Source organism: Scyliorhinus torazame, chromosome 6 (assembly GCF_047496885.1).
Source record: "Scyliorhinus torazame isolate Kashiwa2021f chromosome 6, sScyTor2.1, whole genome shotgun sequence".
NCBI lineage: Eukaryota > Metazoa > Chordata > Chondrichthyes > Carcharhiniformes > Scyliorhinidae > Scyliorhinus > Scyliorhinus torazame.
This window is the reverse complement of record NC_092712.1, coordinates 29,379,583-29,391,117: the sequence shown is the minus strand read 5'-3', so window position 1 is coordinate 29,391,117 and position 11,535 is coordinate 29,379,583. Positions and strand designations below refer to the sequence as shown.

General features: G+C 53.7%; 1 protein-coding gene across 2 annotated transcripts in view; it reads left to right on the top strand.

The window, feature by feature from the left end:
• Nucleotides 1-307: 307 nt before the first annotated feature.
• plcd1a (phospholipase C, delta 1a) overlaps nt 308-11,535 on the top strand; it is a 155,393-nt gene continuing 144,165 nt past the window's right edge. The window contains exon 1 of one of the 2 annotated variants that reach the window (XM_072508065.1): nt 308-434. In XM_072508065.1, the coding sequence (XP_072364166.1) occupies nt 380-434 (55 nt within the window). In that variant the 5' untranslated portion in view covers nt 308-379. The remainder of the gene's footprint in view (nt 435-11,535) is intronic. The other variant, XM_072508067.1, reaches the window with a different exon arrangement.

Here is an 11,535-nt window from a genome sequence, read left to right as displayed (position 1 = left end):
TCCAGTATTTCCTGTTTTCGTTTCAGATTCCAGCAGTAATTTGCTTTTATCTAAGTAATCTTTAACACTTTGTTTTTTAAATTCCATCAGTGTGTATATAAAGTGCATTTTGAATGACAGTGGCTGAGGCTTGGACTTTGCAGAAAGAGGTTTTGAGGTTTCCCTAACACGTGGGCGAGGGATAGGCACGGAGTGATAGGAGGGACCGAGCGGGCTGCCTTCCTCCCCCCAGAACATGCTCAGCACATTGCTGAGCTTGTAGTGCAGGGGCGCAGCTTTCCTAAAGACACCTCCGCCGTCTCGGGATAGCTGCGGGTTTAAACTCTCCCCCCCCCCCCCCCTCCCCCAGTCCCCTCGGACTTTGGAGAATCTGTACAACATGCAGACTGGGCAACAGCAATCCAAGGCACAGGATTGCAATGGACTGGACACTGGTAGGTTTACAAAAACCATTTAACTGCAAATGAAGGGAGTGGTGGAGGGGTAATAATGTACTTTATTTGTAAATGATGGGAGGTGTTCAAGGGGAATGGAGTGGAGAGGTGGAATGTTTGAAAGTTGTATTTCTCCTTCAATCTGTCCCGTCGGATATTTGCTGATGTTTTGCTTCGGTACAATTCATAGTTTGAAAGCTCCTTCACTCCACCCCCCGCCCCCCCCCCCCGGTAAGTGCTGTGTGGAGTCAGTCCCTGGTTAGTGCTGTGTAGATGGAGTCAGTCCCTGGTTAGTGCTGTGTGGATGGAGTCAGTCCCTGGTTAGTGCTGTGTAGATGGAGTCAGTCCCTGGTTAGTGCTGTGTGGATGGAGTCAGTCCCTGGTTAGTGCTGTGTGGATGGAGTCAGTCCCGGGTTAGTGCTGTGTGGATGGAGTCAGTCCCTGGTTAGTGCTGTGTGGATGGAGTCAGTCCCTGGTTAGTGCTGTGTGGATGGAGTCAGTCCCTGGTTAGTGCTGTGTGGATGGAGTCAGTCCCTGGTTAATGCTGTGTGGATGGAGTCAGTCCCTGGTTAATGCTGTGTGGATGGAGTCAGTCCCGGGTTAGTGCTGTGTGGATGGAGTCAGTCCCTGGTTAGTGCTGTGTGGATGGAGTCAGTCCCGGGTTAGTGCTGTGTGGATGGAGTCAGTCCCGGGTTAGTGCTGTGTGGATGGAGTCAGTCCCTGGTTAGTGCTGTGTGGATGGAGTCAGTCCCGGGTTAGTGCTGTGTTGATGGAGTCAGTCCCGGGTTAGTGCTGTGTGGATGGAGTCAGTCCCTGGTTAATGCTGTGTGGATGGAGTCAGTCCCGGGTTAGTGCTGTGTGGATGGAGTCAGTCCCTGGTTAGTGCTGTGTGGAATCAGTCCCTGGTTAGTGCTGTGTGGATGGAGTCAGTCCCTGGTTAGTGCTGTGTGGATGGAGTCAGTCCCGGGTTAGTGCTGTGTGGAGTCAGTCCCGGGTTAGTGCTGTGTGGAGTCAGTCCCGGGTTAGTGCTGTGTGGAGTCAGTCCCGGGTTAGTGCTGTGTGGAGTCAGTCCCGGGTTAGTGCTGTGTGGAGTCAGTCCCGGGTTAGTGCTGTGTGGAGTCAGTCCCGGGTTAGTGCTGTGTGGAGTCAGTCCCGGGTTAGTGCTGTGTGGAGTCAGTCCCGGGTTAGTGCTGTGTGGATGGAGTCAGTCCCTGGTTAGTGCTGTGTGGAGCCAGTCCCGGGTTAGTGCTGTGTGGAGTCAGTCCCGGGTTAGTGCTGTGTGGAGTCAGTCCCGGGTTAGTGCTGTGTGGATGGAGTCAGTCCCTGGTTAGTGCTGTGTGGATGGAGTCAGTCCCGGGTTAGTGCTGTGTGGAGTCAGTCCCGGGTTAGTGCTGTGTGGATGGAGTCAGTCCCTGGTTAGTGCTGTGTGGATGGAGTCAGTCCCGGGTTAGTGCTGTGTAGATGGAGTCAGTCCCTGGTTAGTGCTGTGTGGATGGAGTCAGTCCCGGGTTAGTGCTGTGTGGAGTCAGTCCCGGGTTAGTGCTGTGTGGAGTCAGTCCCGGGTTAGTGCTGTGTGGATGGAGTCAGTCCCTGGTTAGTGCTGTGTGGATGGAGTCAGTCCCGGGTTAGTGCTGTGTGGATGGAGTCAGTCCCTGGTTAGTGCTGTGTGGATGGAGTCAGTCCCTGGTTAGTGCTGTGTGGATGGAGTCAGTCCCGGGTTAGTGCTGTGTGGATGGAGTCAGTCCCTGGTTAGTGCTGTGTGGATGGAGTCAGTCCCGGGTTAGTGCTGTGTGGAGTCAGTCCCGGGTTAGTGCTGTGTGGAGTCAGTCCCGGGTTAGTGCTGTGTGGATGGAGTCAGTCCCTGGTTAGTGCTGTGTGGATGGAGTCAGTCCCTGGTTAGTGCTGTGTGGATGGAGTCAGTCCCTGGTTAGTGCTGTGTGTAGTCAGTCCCTGGTTAATGCTGTGTGGATGGAGTCAGTCCCGGGTTAGTGCTGTGTGGATGGAGTCAGTCCCGGGTTAGTGCTGTGTGGATGGAGTCAGTCCCGGGTTAGTGCTGTGTGGATGGAGTCAGTCCCGGGTTAGTGCTGTGTGGATGGAGTCAGTCCCTGGTTAGTGCTGTGTGGATGGAGTCAGTCCCGGGTTAGTGCTGTGTGGATGGAGTCAGTCCCTGGTTAGTGCTGTGTGGATGGAGTCAGTCCCGGGTTAGTGCTGTGTGGATGGAGTCAGTCCCTGGTTAGTGCTGTGTGGATGGAGTCAGTCCCGGGTTAGTGCTGTGTGTAGTCAGTCCCGGGTTAGTGCTGTGTGGATGGAGTCAGTCCCTGGTTAGTGCTGTGTGGATGGAGTCAGTCCCGGGTTAGTGCTGTGTGGATGGAGTCAGTCCCTGGTTAGTGCTGTGTGGATGGAGTCAGTCCCGGGTTAGTGCTGTGTGTAGTCAGTCCCGGGTTAGTGCTGTGTGGATGGAGTCAGTCCCGGGTTAGTGCTGTGTGGATGGAGTCAGTCCCGGGTTAGTGCTGTGTGGATGGAGTCAGTCCCGGGTTAGTGCTGTGTGGATGGAGTCAGTCCCGGGTTAGTGCTGTGTGGATGGAGTCAGTCCCGGGTTAGTGCTGTGTGGAGTCAGTCCCGGGTTAGTGCTGTGTGGATGGGGTCAGTCCCTGGTTAGTGCTGTGTGCATGGAGTCAGTCCCGGGTTAGTGCTGTGTGGAGTCAGTCCTGGGTTAGTGCTGTGTGGAATCAGTCCCGGGTTAGTGCTGTGTGGATGGAGTCAGTCCCGGGTTAGTGCTGTGTGGAGTCAGTCCCGGGTTAGTGCTGTGTGGAGTCAGTCCCGGGTTAGTGCTGTGTGGATGGAGTCAGTCCCGGGTTAGTGCTGTGTGGATGGAGTCAGTCCCTGGTTAGTGCTGTGTGGAATCAGTCCCTGGTTAGTGCTGTGTGGATGGAGTCAGTCCCTGGTTAGTGCTGTGTGGATGGAGTCAGTCCCGGGTTAGTGCTGTGTGGAGTCAGTCCCGGGTTAGTGCTGTGTGGAGTCAGTCCCGGGTTAGTGCTGTGTGGAGTCAGTCCCGGGTTAGTGCTGTGTGGAGTCAGTCCCGGGTTAGTGCTGTGTGGAGTCAGTCCCGGGTTAGTGCTGTGTGGAGTCAGTCCCGGGTTAGTGCTGTGTGGAGTCAGTCCCGGGTTAGTGCTGTGTGGATGGAGTCAGTCCCTGGTTAGTGCTGTGTGGAGTCAGTCCCGGGTTAGTGCTGTGTGGAGTCAGTCCCGGGTTAGTGCTGTGTGGATGGAGTCAGTCCCTGGTTAGTGCTGTGTGGATGGAGTCAGTCCCGGGTTAGTGCTGTGTGGAGTCAGTCCCGGGTTAGTGCTGTGTGGATGGAGTCAGTCCCTGGTTAGTGCTGTGTGGATGGAGTCAGTCCCGGGTTAGTGCTGTGTAGATGGAGTCAGTCCCTGGTTAGTGCTGTGTGGATGGAGTCAGTCCCGGGTTAGTGCTGTGTGGAGTCAGTCCCGGGTTAGTGCTGTGTGGAGTCAGTCCCGGGTTAGTGCTGTGTGGATGGAGTCAGTCCCTGGTTAGTGCTGTGTGGATGGAGTCAGTCCCGGGTTAGTGCTGTGTGGATGGAGTCAGTCCCTGGTTAGTGCTGTGTGGATGGAGTCAGTCCCTGGTTAGTGCTGTGTGGATGGAGTCAGTCCCGGGTTAGTGCTGTGTGGATGGAGTCAGTCCCTGGTTAGTGCTGTGTGGATGGAGTCAGTCCCGGGTTAGTGCTGTGTGGAGTCAGTCCCGGGTTAGTGCTGTGTGGAGTCAGTCCCGGGTTAGTGCTGTGTGGATGGAGTCAGTCCCTGGTTAGTGCTGTGTGGATGGAGTCAGTCCCTGGTTAGTGCTGTGTGGATGGAGTCAGTCCCTGGTTAGTGCTGTGTGTAGTCAGTCCCTGGTTAATGCTGTGTGGATGGAGTCAGTCCCGGGTTAGTGCTGTGTGGATGGAGTCAGTCCCGGGTTAGTGCTGTGTGGATGGAGTCAGTCCCGGGTTAGTGCTGTGTGGATGGAGTCAGTCCCGGGTTAGTGCTGTGTGGATGGAGTCAGTCCCTGGTTAGTGCTGTGTGGATGGAGTCAGTCCCGGGTTAGTGCTGTGTGGATGGAGTCAGTCCCTGGTTAGTGCTGTGTGGATGGAGTCAGTCCCGGGTTAGTGCTGTGTGGATGGAGTCAGTCCCTGGTTAGTGCTGTGTGGATGGAGTCAGTCCCGGGTTAGTGCTGTGTGTAGTCAGTCCCGGGTTAGTGCTGTGTGGATGGAGTCAGTCCCTGGTTAGTGCTGTGTGGATGGAGTCAGTCCCGGGTTAGTGCTGTGTGGATGGAGTCAGTCCCTGGTTAGTGCTGTGTGGATGGAGTCAGTCCCGGGTTAGTGCTGTGTGTAGTCAGTCCCGGGTTAGTGCTGTGTGGATGGAGTCAGTCCCGGGTTAGTGCTGTGTGGATGGAGTCAGTCCCGGGTTAGTGCTGTGTGGATGGAGTCAGTCCCGGGTTAGTGCTGTGTGGATGGAGTCAGTCCCGGGTTAGTGCTGTGTGGATGGAGTCAGTCCCGGGTTAGTGCTGTGTGGAGTCAGTCCCGGGTTAGTGCTGTGTGGATGGGGTCAGTCCCTGGTTAGTGCTGTGTGCATGGAGTCAGTCCCGGGTTAGTGCTGTGTGGAGTCAGTCCTGGGTTAGTGCTGTGTGGAATCAGTCCCGGGTTAGTGCTGTGTGGATGGAGTCAGTCCCGGGTTAGTGCTGTGTGGAGTCAGTCCCGGGTTAGTGCTGTGTGGAGTCAGTCCCGGGTTAGTGCTGTGTGGATGGAGTCAGTCCGTGGTTAGTGCTGTGTGGAGTCAGTCCCTGGTTAGTGCTGTGTGGAGTCAGTCCCGGGTTAGTGCTGTGTGGATGGAGTCAGTCCCGGGTTAGTGCTGTGTGGATGGAGTCAGTCCCGGGTTAGTGCTGTGTGGATGGAGTCAGTCCCTGGTTAGTGCTGTGTGGATGGAGTCAGTCCCGGGTTAGTGCTGTGTGGAGTCAGTCCCGGGTTAGTGCTGTGTGGGGTCAGTCCCGGGTTAGTGCTGTGTGGAGTCAGTCCCGGGTTAGTGCTGTGTGGATGGAGTCAGTCCCTGGTTAGTGCTGTGTGGATGGAGTCAGTCCCGGGTTAGTGCTGTGTAGATGGAGTCAGTCCCTGGTTAGTGCTGTGTGGATGGAGTCAGTCCCGGGTTAGTGCTGTGTGGATGGAGTCAGTCCCTGGTTAGTGCTGTGTGGATGGAGTCAGTCCCGGGTTAGTGCTGTGTGGATGGAGTCAGTCCCTGGTTAGTGCTGTGTGGATGGAGTCAGTCCCGGGTTAGTGCTGTGTGGATGGAGTCAGTCCCTGGTTAGTGCTGTGTGGATGGAGTCAGTCCCTGGTTAGTGCTGTGTGGATGGAGTCAGTCCCTGGTTAGTGCTGTGTGGGGTCAGTCCCGGGTTAGTGCTGTGTGTAGTCAGTCCCTGGTTAGTGCTGTGTGGATGGAGTCAGTCCCTGGTTAGTGCTGTGTGGGGTCAGTCCCGGGTTAGTGCTGTGTGTAGTCAGTCCCTGGTTAATGCTGTGTGGATGGAGTCAGTCCCGGGTTAGTGCTGTGTGGATGGAGTCAGTCCCGGGTTAGTGCTGTGTGGATGGAGTCAGTCCCGGGTTAGTGCTGTGTGGATGGAGTCAGTCCCGGGTTAGTGCTGTGTGGAGTCAGTCCCGGGTTAGTGCTGTGTGGAGTCAGTCCCGGGTTAGTGCTGTGTGGAGTCAGTCCCGGGTTAGTGCTGTGTGGATGGAGTCAGTCCCGGGTTAGTGCTGTGTGGATGGAGTCAGTCCCTGGTTAGTGCTGTGTGGATGGAGTCAGTCCCTGGTTAGTGCTGTGTGGATGGAGTCAGTCCCGGGTTAGTGCTGTGTGGAGTCAGTCCCGGGTTAGTGCTGTGTAGATGGAGTCAGTCCCTGGTTAGTGCTGTGTGGAGTCAGTCCCGGGTTAGTGCTGTGTGGATGGAGTCAGTCCCGGGTTAGAGCTGTGTGGATGGAGTCAGTCCCTGGTTAGTGCTGTGTGGAGTCAGTCCCGGGTTAGTGCTGTGTGGATGGAGTCAGTCCCGGGTTAGAGCTGTGTGGATGGAGTCAGTCCCTGGTTAATGCTGTGTGGATGGAGTCAGTCCCTGGTTAGTGCTGTGTGGATGGAGTCAGCCCCTGGTTAGTGCTGTGTGGAGTCAGTCCCTGGTTAGTGCTGTGTGGAGTCAGTCCCGGGTTAGTGCTGTGTGGATGGAGTCAGTCCCTGGTTAGTGCTGTGTGGATGGAGTCAGTCCCTGGTTAGTGCTGTGTGGATGGAGTCAGTCCCGGGTTAGTGCTGTGTGGAGTCAGTCCCTGGTTAGTGCTGTGTGGATGGAGTCAGTCCCTGGTTAGTGCTGTGTGGATGGAGTCAGTCCCGGGTTAGTGCTGTGTGGATGGAGTCAGTCCCGGGTTAGTGCTGTGTTGATGGAGTCAGTCCCTGGTTAGTGCTGTGTGGATGGAGTCAGTCCCGGGTTAGTGCTGTGTGGAGTCAGTCCCTGGTTAGTGCTGTGTGGATGGAGTCAGTCCCTGGTTAGTGCTGTGTGGATGGAGTCAGTCCCTGGTTAGTGCTGTGTGGATGGAGTCAGTCCCGGGTTAGTGCTGTGTGGATGGCGTCAGTCCCTGGTTAGTGCTGTGTGGAGTCAGTCCCTGGTTAGTGCTGTGTGGATGGAGTCAGTCCCTGGTTAGTGCTGTGTGGATGGAGTCAGTCCCTGGTTAGTGCTGTGTGGATGGAGTCAGTCCCTGGTTAGTGCTGTGTGGAGTCAGTCCCTGGTTAGTGCTGTGTGGATGGAGTCAGTCCCTGGTTAGTGCTGTGTGGATGGAGTCAGTCCCGGGTTAGTGCTGTGTGGATGGAGTCAGTCCCTGGTTAGTGCTGTGTGGATGGAGTCAGTCCCGGGTTAGTGCTGTGTGGATGGAGTCAGTCCCGGGTTAGAGCTGTGTGGATGGAGTCAGTCCCGGGTTAGTGCTGTGTGGATGGAGTCAGTCCCTGGTTAGTGCTGTGTGGATGGAGTCAGTCCCGGGTTAGTGCTGTGTGGAGTCAGTCCCGGGTTAGTGCTGTGTGGATGGAGTCAGTCCCGGGTTAGTGCTGTGTGGATGGAGTCAGTCCCGGGTTAGTGCTGTGTGGATGGAGTTAGTCCCGGGTTAGTGCTGTGTGGAGTCAGTCCCTGGTTAGTGCTGTGTGTAGTCAGTCCCTGGTTAATGCTGTGTGGATGGAGTCAGTCCCTGGTTAGTGCTGTGTGGATGGAGTCAGTCCCGGGTTAGTGCTGTGTGGATGGAGTCAGTCCCTGGTTAGTGCTGTGTGGATGGAGTCAGTCCCTGGTTAGTGCTGTGTGGATGGAGTCAGTCCCGGGTTAGTGCTGTGTGGATGGAGTCAGTCCCGGGTTAGTGCTGTGTGGATGGAGTCAGTCCCGGGTTAGTGCTGTGTGGATGGAGTCAGTCCCTGGTTAGTGCTGTGTGGATGGAGTTAGTCCCGGGTTAGTGCTGTGTGGATGGAGTTAGTCCCGGGTTAGTGCTGTGTGGATGGAGTCAGTCCCAGGTTAGTGCTGTGTGGATGGAGTCAGTCCCGGGTTAGTGCTGTGTGGATGGAGTCAGTCTCTGTCTGGTTAATGCTGTGCAAAGTTAGTCACTCTCTCCCTCTCCTGAGATTGATATTGGCCAGTTCAATGTAAGGCAGAAAGATAAGACCATAAGACATAGGAGCGGAAGGAAGGCCATTCGGCCCATCGAGTCCACTCCACCATTCAATCGTGGCTCATTTCAACTCCATTTACCCGCGCTCTCTCCATAGCCGTTAATTCCTCGAGAAATCAAGAATTCCTCAACTTCTGTCTTAAAGACCGAATGTTCAGTTCCCTAACTTTGATGATTTCATGGTGGTTTTGCGATAGCCGCAGAGCTTGTGCGTGTTCTATAATGTGCCTTTCCCTGCGCCTAACACGTGTGTGTGTGTGTGTGTGTGTGTGTGTGAGAGCTGACAATGTGAGAACAGCACCCTCCCCAGCGAGTGAGCGGGAATTGTAATGCATGTCAGCAGTGGGATAGATCACAAGTTCTCCGTCACGAGAGCCCAGGCATTTACAAAAAAAATGTACAAAAGAAACATGTTTGTGTATTTTACATGTACATGTCTTTTTATGTCCATAATTTGGATAGATTGAGATTAGATTTATTGTCACATGTACCGAGGTACAGTGAAAATTATTGCTCTGAGTCCAGTCCAGACAGAAGGAGGTGAGGCAGATGAGATCTGGATGACAAATCACTCTCATTCCCATCCCTTTAACTCAAATCCCCAAATAACCGTCCTCCTCTCGGACCCTCGAATGAGACGGCCCAGGAGGAGACCATTCGGCACAGCACACCTGTGCCCCCCCCCCCCCCCCATCACTTTCCCGGTAAATGCTTTCTTTTTCCATCTTTAATTCCCATTTTGAAAGTTGCTTCCGCCACCCTTTGAGGGAACACATTTCAGATCATTATAACTCGCTGTGGTTTTTAAGGGGGAAAAGAAAGAGCCAATTTCTCCCGGCACTGCTTGGAGTAGCTGCACTTTTCCAAAGGACATGCTGACTTGGAAATACATTCTTGGCATCGGCCCAGCTTTTACAAACCAGAAAAAGAGGCGTCACGGCGGCGCAGTGGTTAGCACTGCTGCCTCAGGGTGCCGAGGACCCGGGTTCGATCCCGGCTCTGGATCACTGTCCGTGTGGAGTTTGCACATTCTCCCCGTGTCTGCGTGGGTTTCACCCCCACAACCCAAAGATGTGCAGGGCAGGTGGATTGGCCGTGCAAAATTGCCCCTGAATTGAGAAAAATAGAATTGTGTACTCTAAATTTATTTTGAAACAGAAAAAAAACAAGCTCGAAACCTTTGCGAGATCAAAGTGTTCCCGGCCCGCTCCAATGAAATACGAGTGAAATAAAACCAGAAAATGCTGGGAACACTCGGCAGGTTTGATCTCGGGAAATAGTGTTGGTGAAAATGATTGTTAACTGTGGCGAAAAACTGTGGGCGGCGCAGTAGCACAGTGGTTAGCACCATTGCTTCACAGTGGCAGGCTCCCAGGTTCGATTCCCGGCTTGGGTCACTGTCTGTGCGGAGTCTGCACATCCTCCCCGTGTCTGCGTGGGTTTCCTCCGGGTGCTCCGGTTTCCTCCCACAGTCCAAAGACGTGCTGTTAGGTAAATTGGACATTCTGAATTCTCCCTCTTGTGTACCCTGTGGTAATACCAGGTATTGCAGTACCCGAGTGGTGGGTGCCCATTGGCTAGACCTAGGAGTCTACCATTGGCTAATGTACATAGCTCCGCCCTGAGAGGCGGGGTATAAGAACCAATGCCGTCCCAGCAGCCTTCACTTTCTGTATCGAAGCTGCTGGGTACAGTTTTAGCTGATTAAAGCCTATTCGCTATGACTCGCCTTGTCTCGAGAGTTGTGCATCATACATCATACCCGAACAGGCGCCGGAGTGTGGCGACTAGGGGATTTTCACAGTAACTTCATTGCAGTGTTAATGTAGGCTACTTGTGACAATAAAGATTATTATTATTAAAACCCCTTAACTGATCTCCATGATGTGATCCTAGATCGACAGTTAGTTCAAGGGCAATTGGGGGATGGGTAACCCCTGCTGGCTTTGCTAGTGACACTCGTGTCCCACAAAGAAGCAAATAAGAATTAGCCCTGTTTCTCTCGTCCGGCCCTTCTTAATAAAATAAATCCCCCAGCCCGCCCCCGTGATTCTTGTTGATTCCGTATAAACGTGGAGTGGAATGTGCTTTAAGCCACAGATGAGTGTGGCTTTGCAAAGAGTTGGGCGCATCTCGCCTGACAGCTGCCGCAGCCAGGACGCACTCTGCATTCCTCGACACGAGCTTTGTTTTTGTTTAAGCGATCAGTTCTTATTGTTTTGAGCTCACCCAATATATACATGCGCAGACTGCAATTCGTGTGGGTCACATTCTAGATCGAGAGGCACTGAAGACGAGCTGTGTCACGTCTTTATGGAATCAAAACCTGTTCAACTGGTTGCTGGTGTGTGTGTGTGTGTGTGTGTGTGTGTCTGCCTGTTGGTGTTCACTAATTTTCTTCCAGACAGCTTACTGTCATTAGCAGCATGACCTCCCTTTTACAATGGGTTCAGCCCAACCTTGTAAATGTCCAGGTAAATAAGGTGGCTCTCGTTAGTTCTCCTTGCGCAGTCCCTCACGTTGGGGGAGGATTTGCTTCCATAAGACCATAAGAGTTAGAAGCAGAATTAGGCCACTCGGCCCATCGAGTCTGCTCCGCCATTCAATCATGGCTGATATTTTTCTCACCCCCATTCTCCTGCTTTCTCCCCATAACCCCTGATTCCCTTATTGATCAAGAACCTATCTATCTCTGTCTTAAAGACACTCGGTGATTTGGCCTCCACAGCCTTCTGCGGCAAAGTGCTCCACAGATTCACCGCCCTCTGGCTGAAGAAATTCCTCCTCATCTGTTTTAAATGATTGTTCCTTTTGTCTGAGATAGTGTCCTCTGGTTCTAGTTTTTCCTACAAGTGGAAACATCCTCTCCACGTCCACTCTATCCAGGCCACGCAGTATCCTGTAAGTTTCAATAAGATCCCCCCCTCATCCTTCTGAACTGCAATGAGTACAGACCCAGAGTCCTCAACGGTTCCTCATATGACAAGCTGTTCATTCCAGGGATCATTCTTGTGAATCTCCTCTGGACCCTTTCCAAGGCCAGCACATCCTTCCTTAGACATGGGGCCCAAAACTGCTCACAATACTCCAAATGGGGTCTGATCAGAGCCTTGTACAGCCTCAGAAGTACATTCCTGGTCTTTTTTTTTCTATAAATTTATAGTACCCAATTCGTTTTTCCAATTAAGGGGCAATTTAGCGCGGCCAATCCACCTACCCTACACATCTTTGGGTTGTGGGAGCAAAACCCACGCAGACACGGGGAGAATGTGCAAACTCCACACAGACAGTGACCCAGAGCCGGGATCGAACCTGGGACCTCGGCGCCGTGAGGCAGCAGGGTTAACCCACTGCCCCACCGTGCTGCCCTGTACTCTAGCC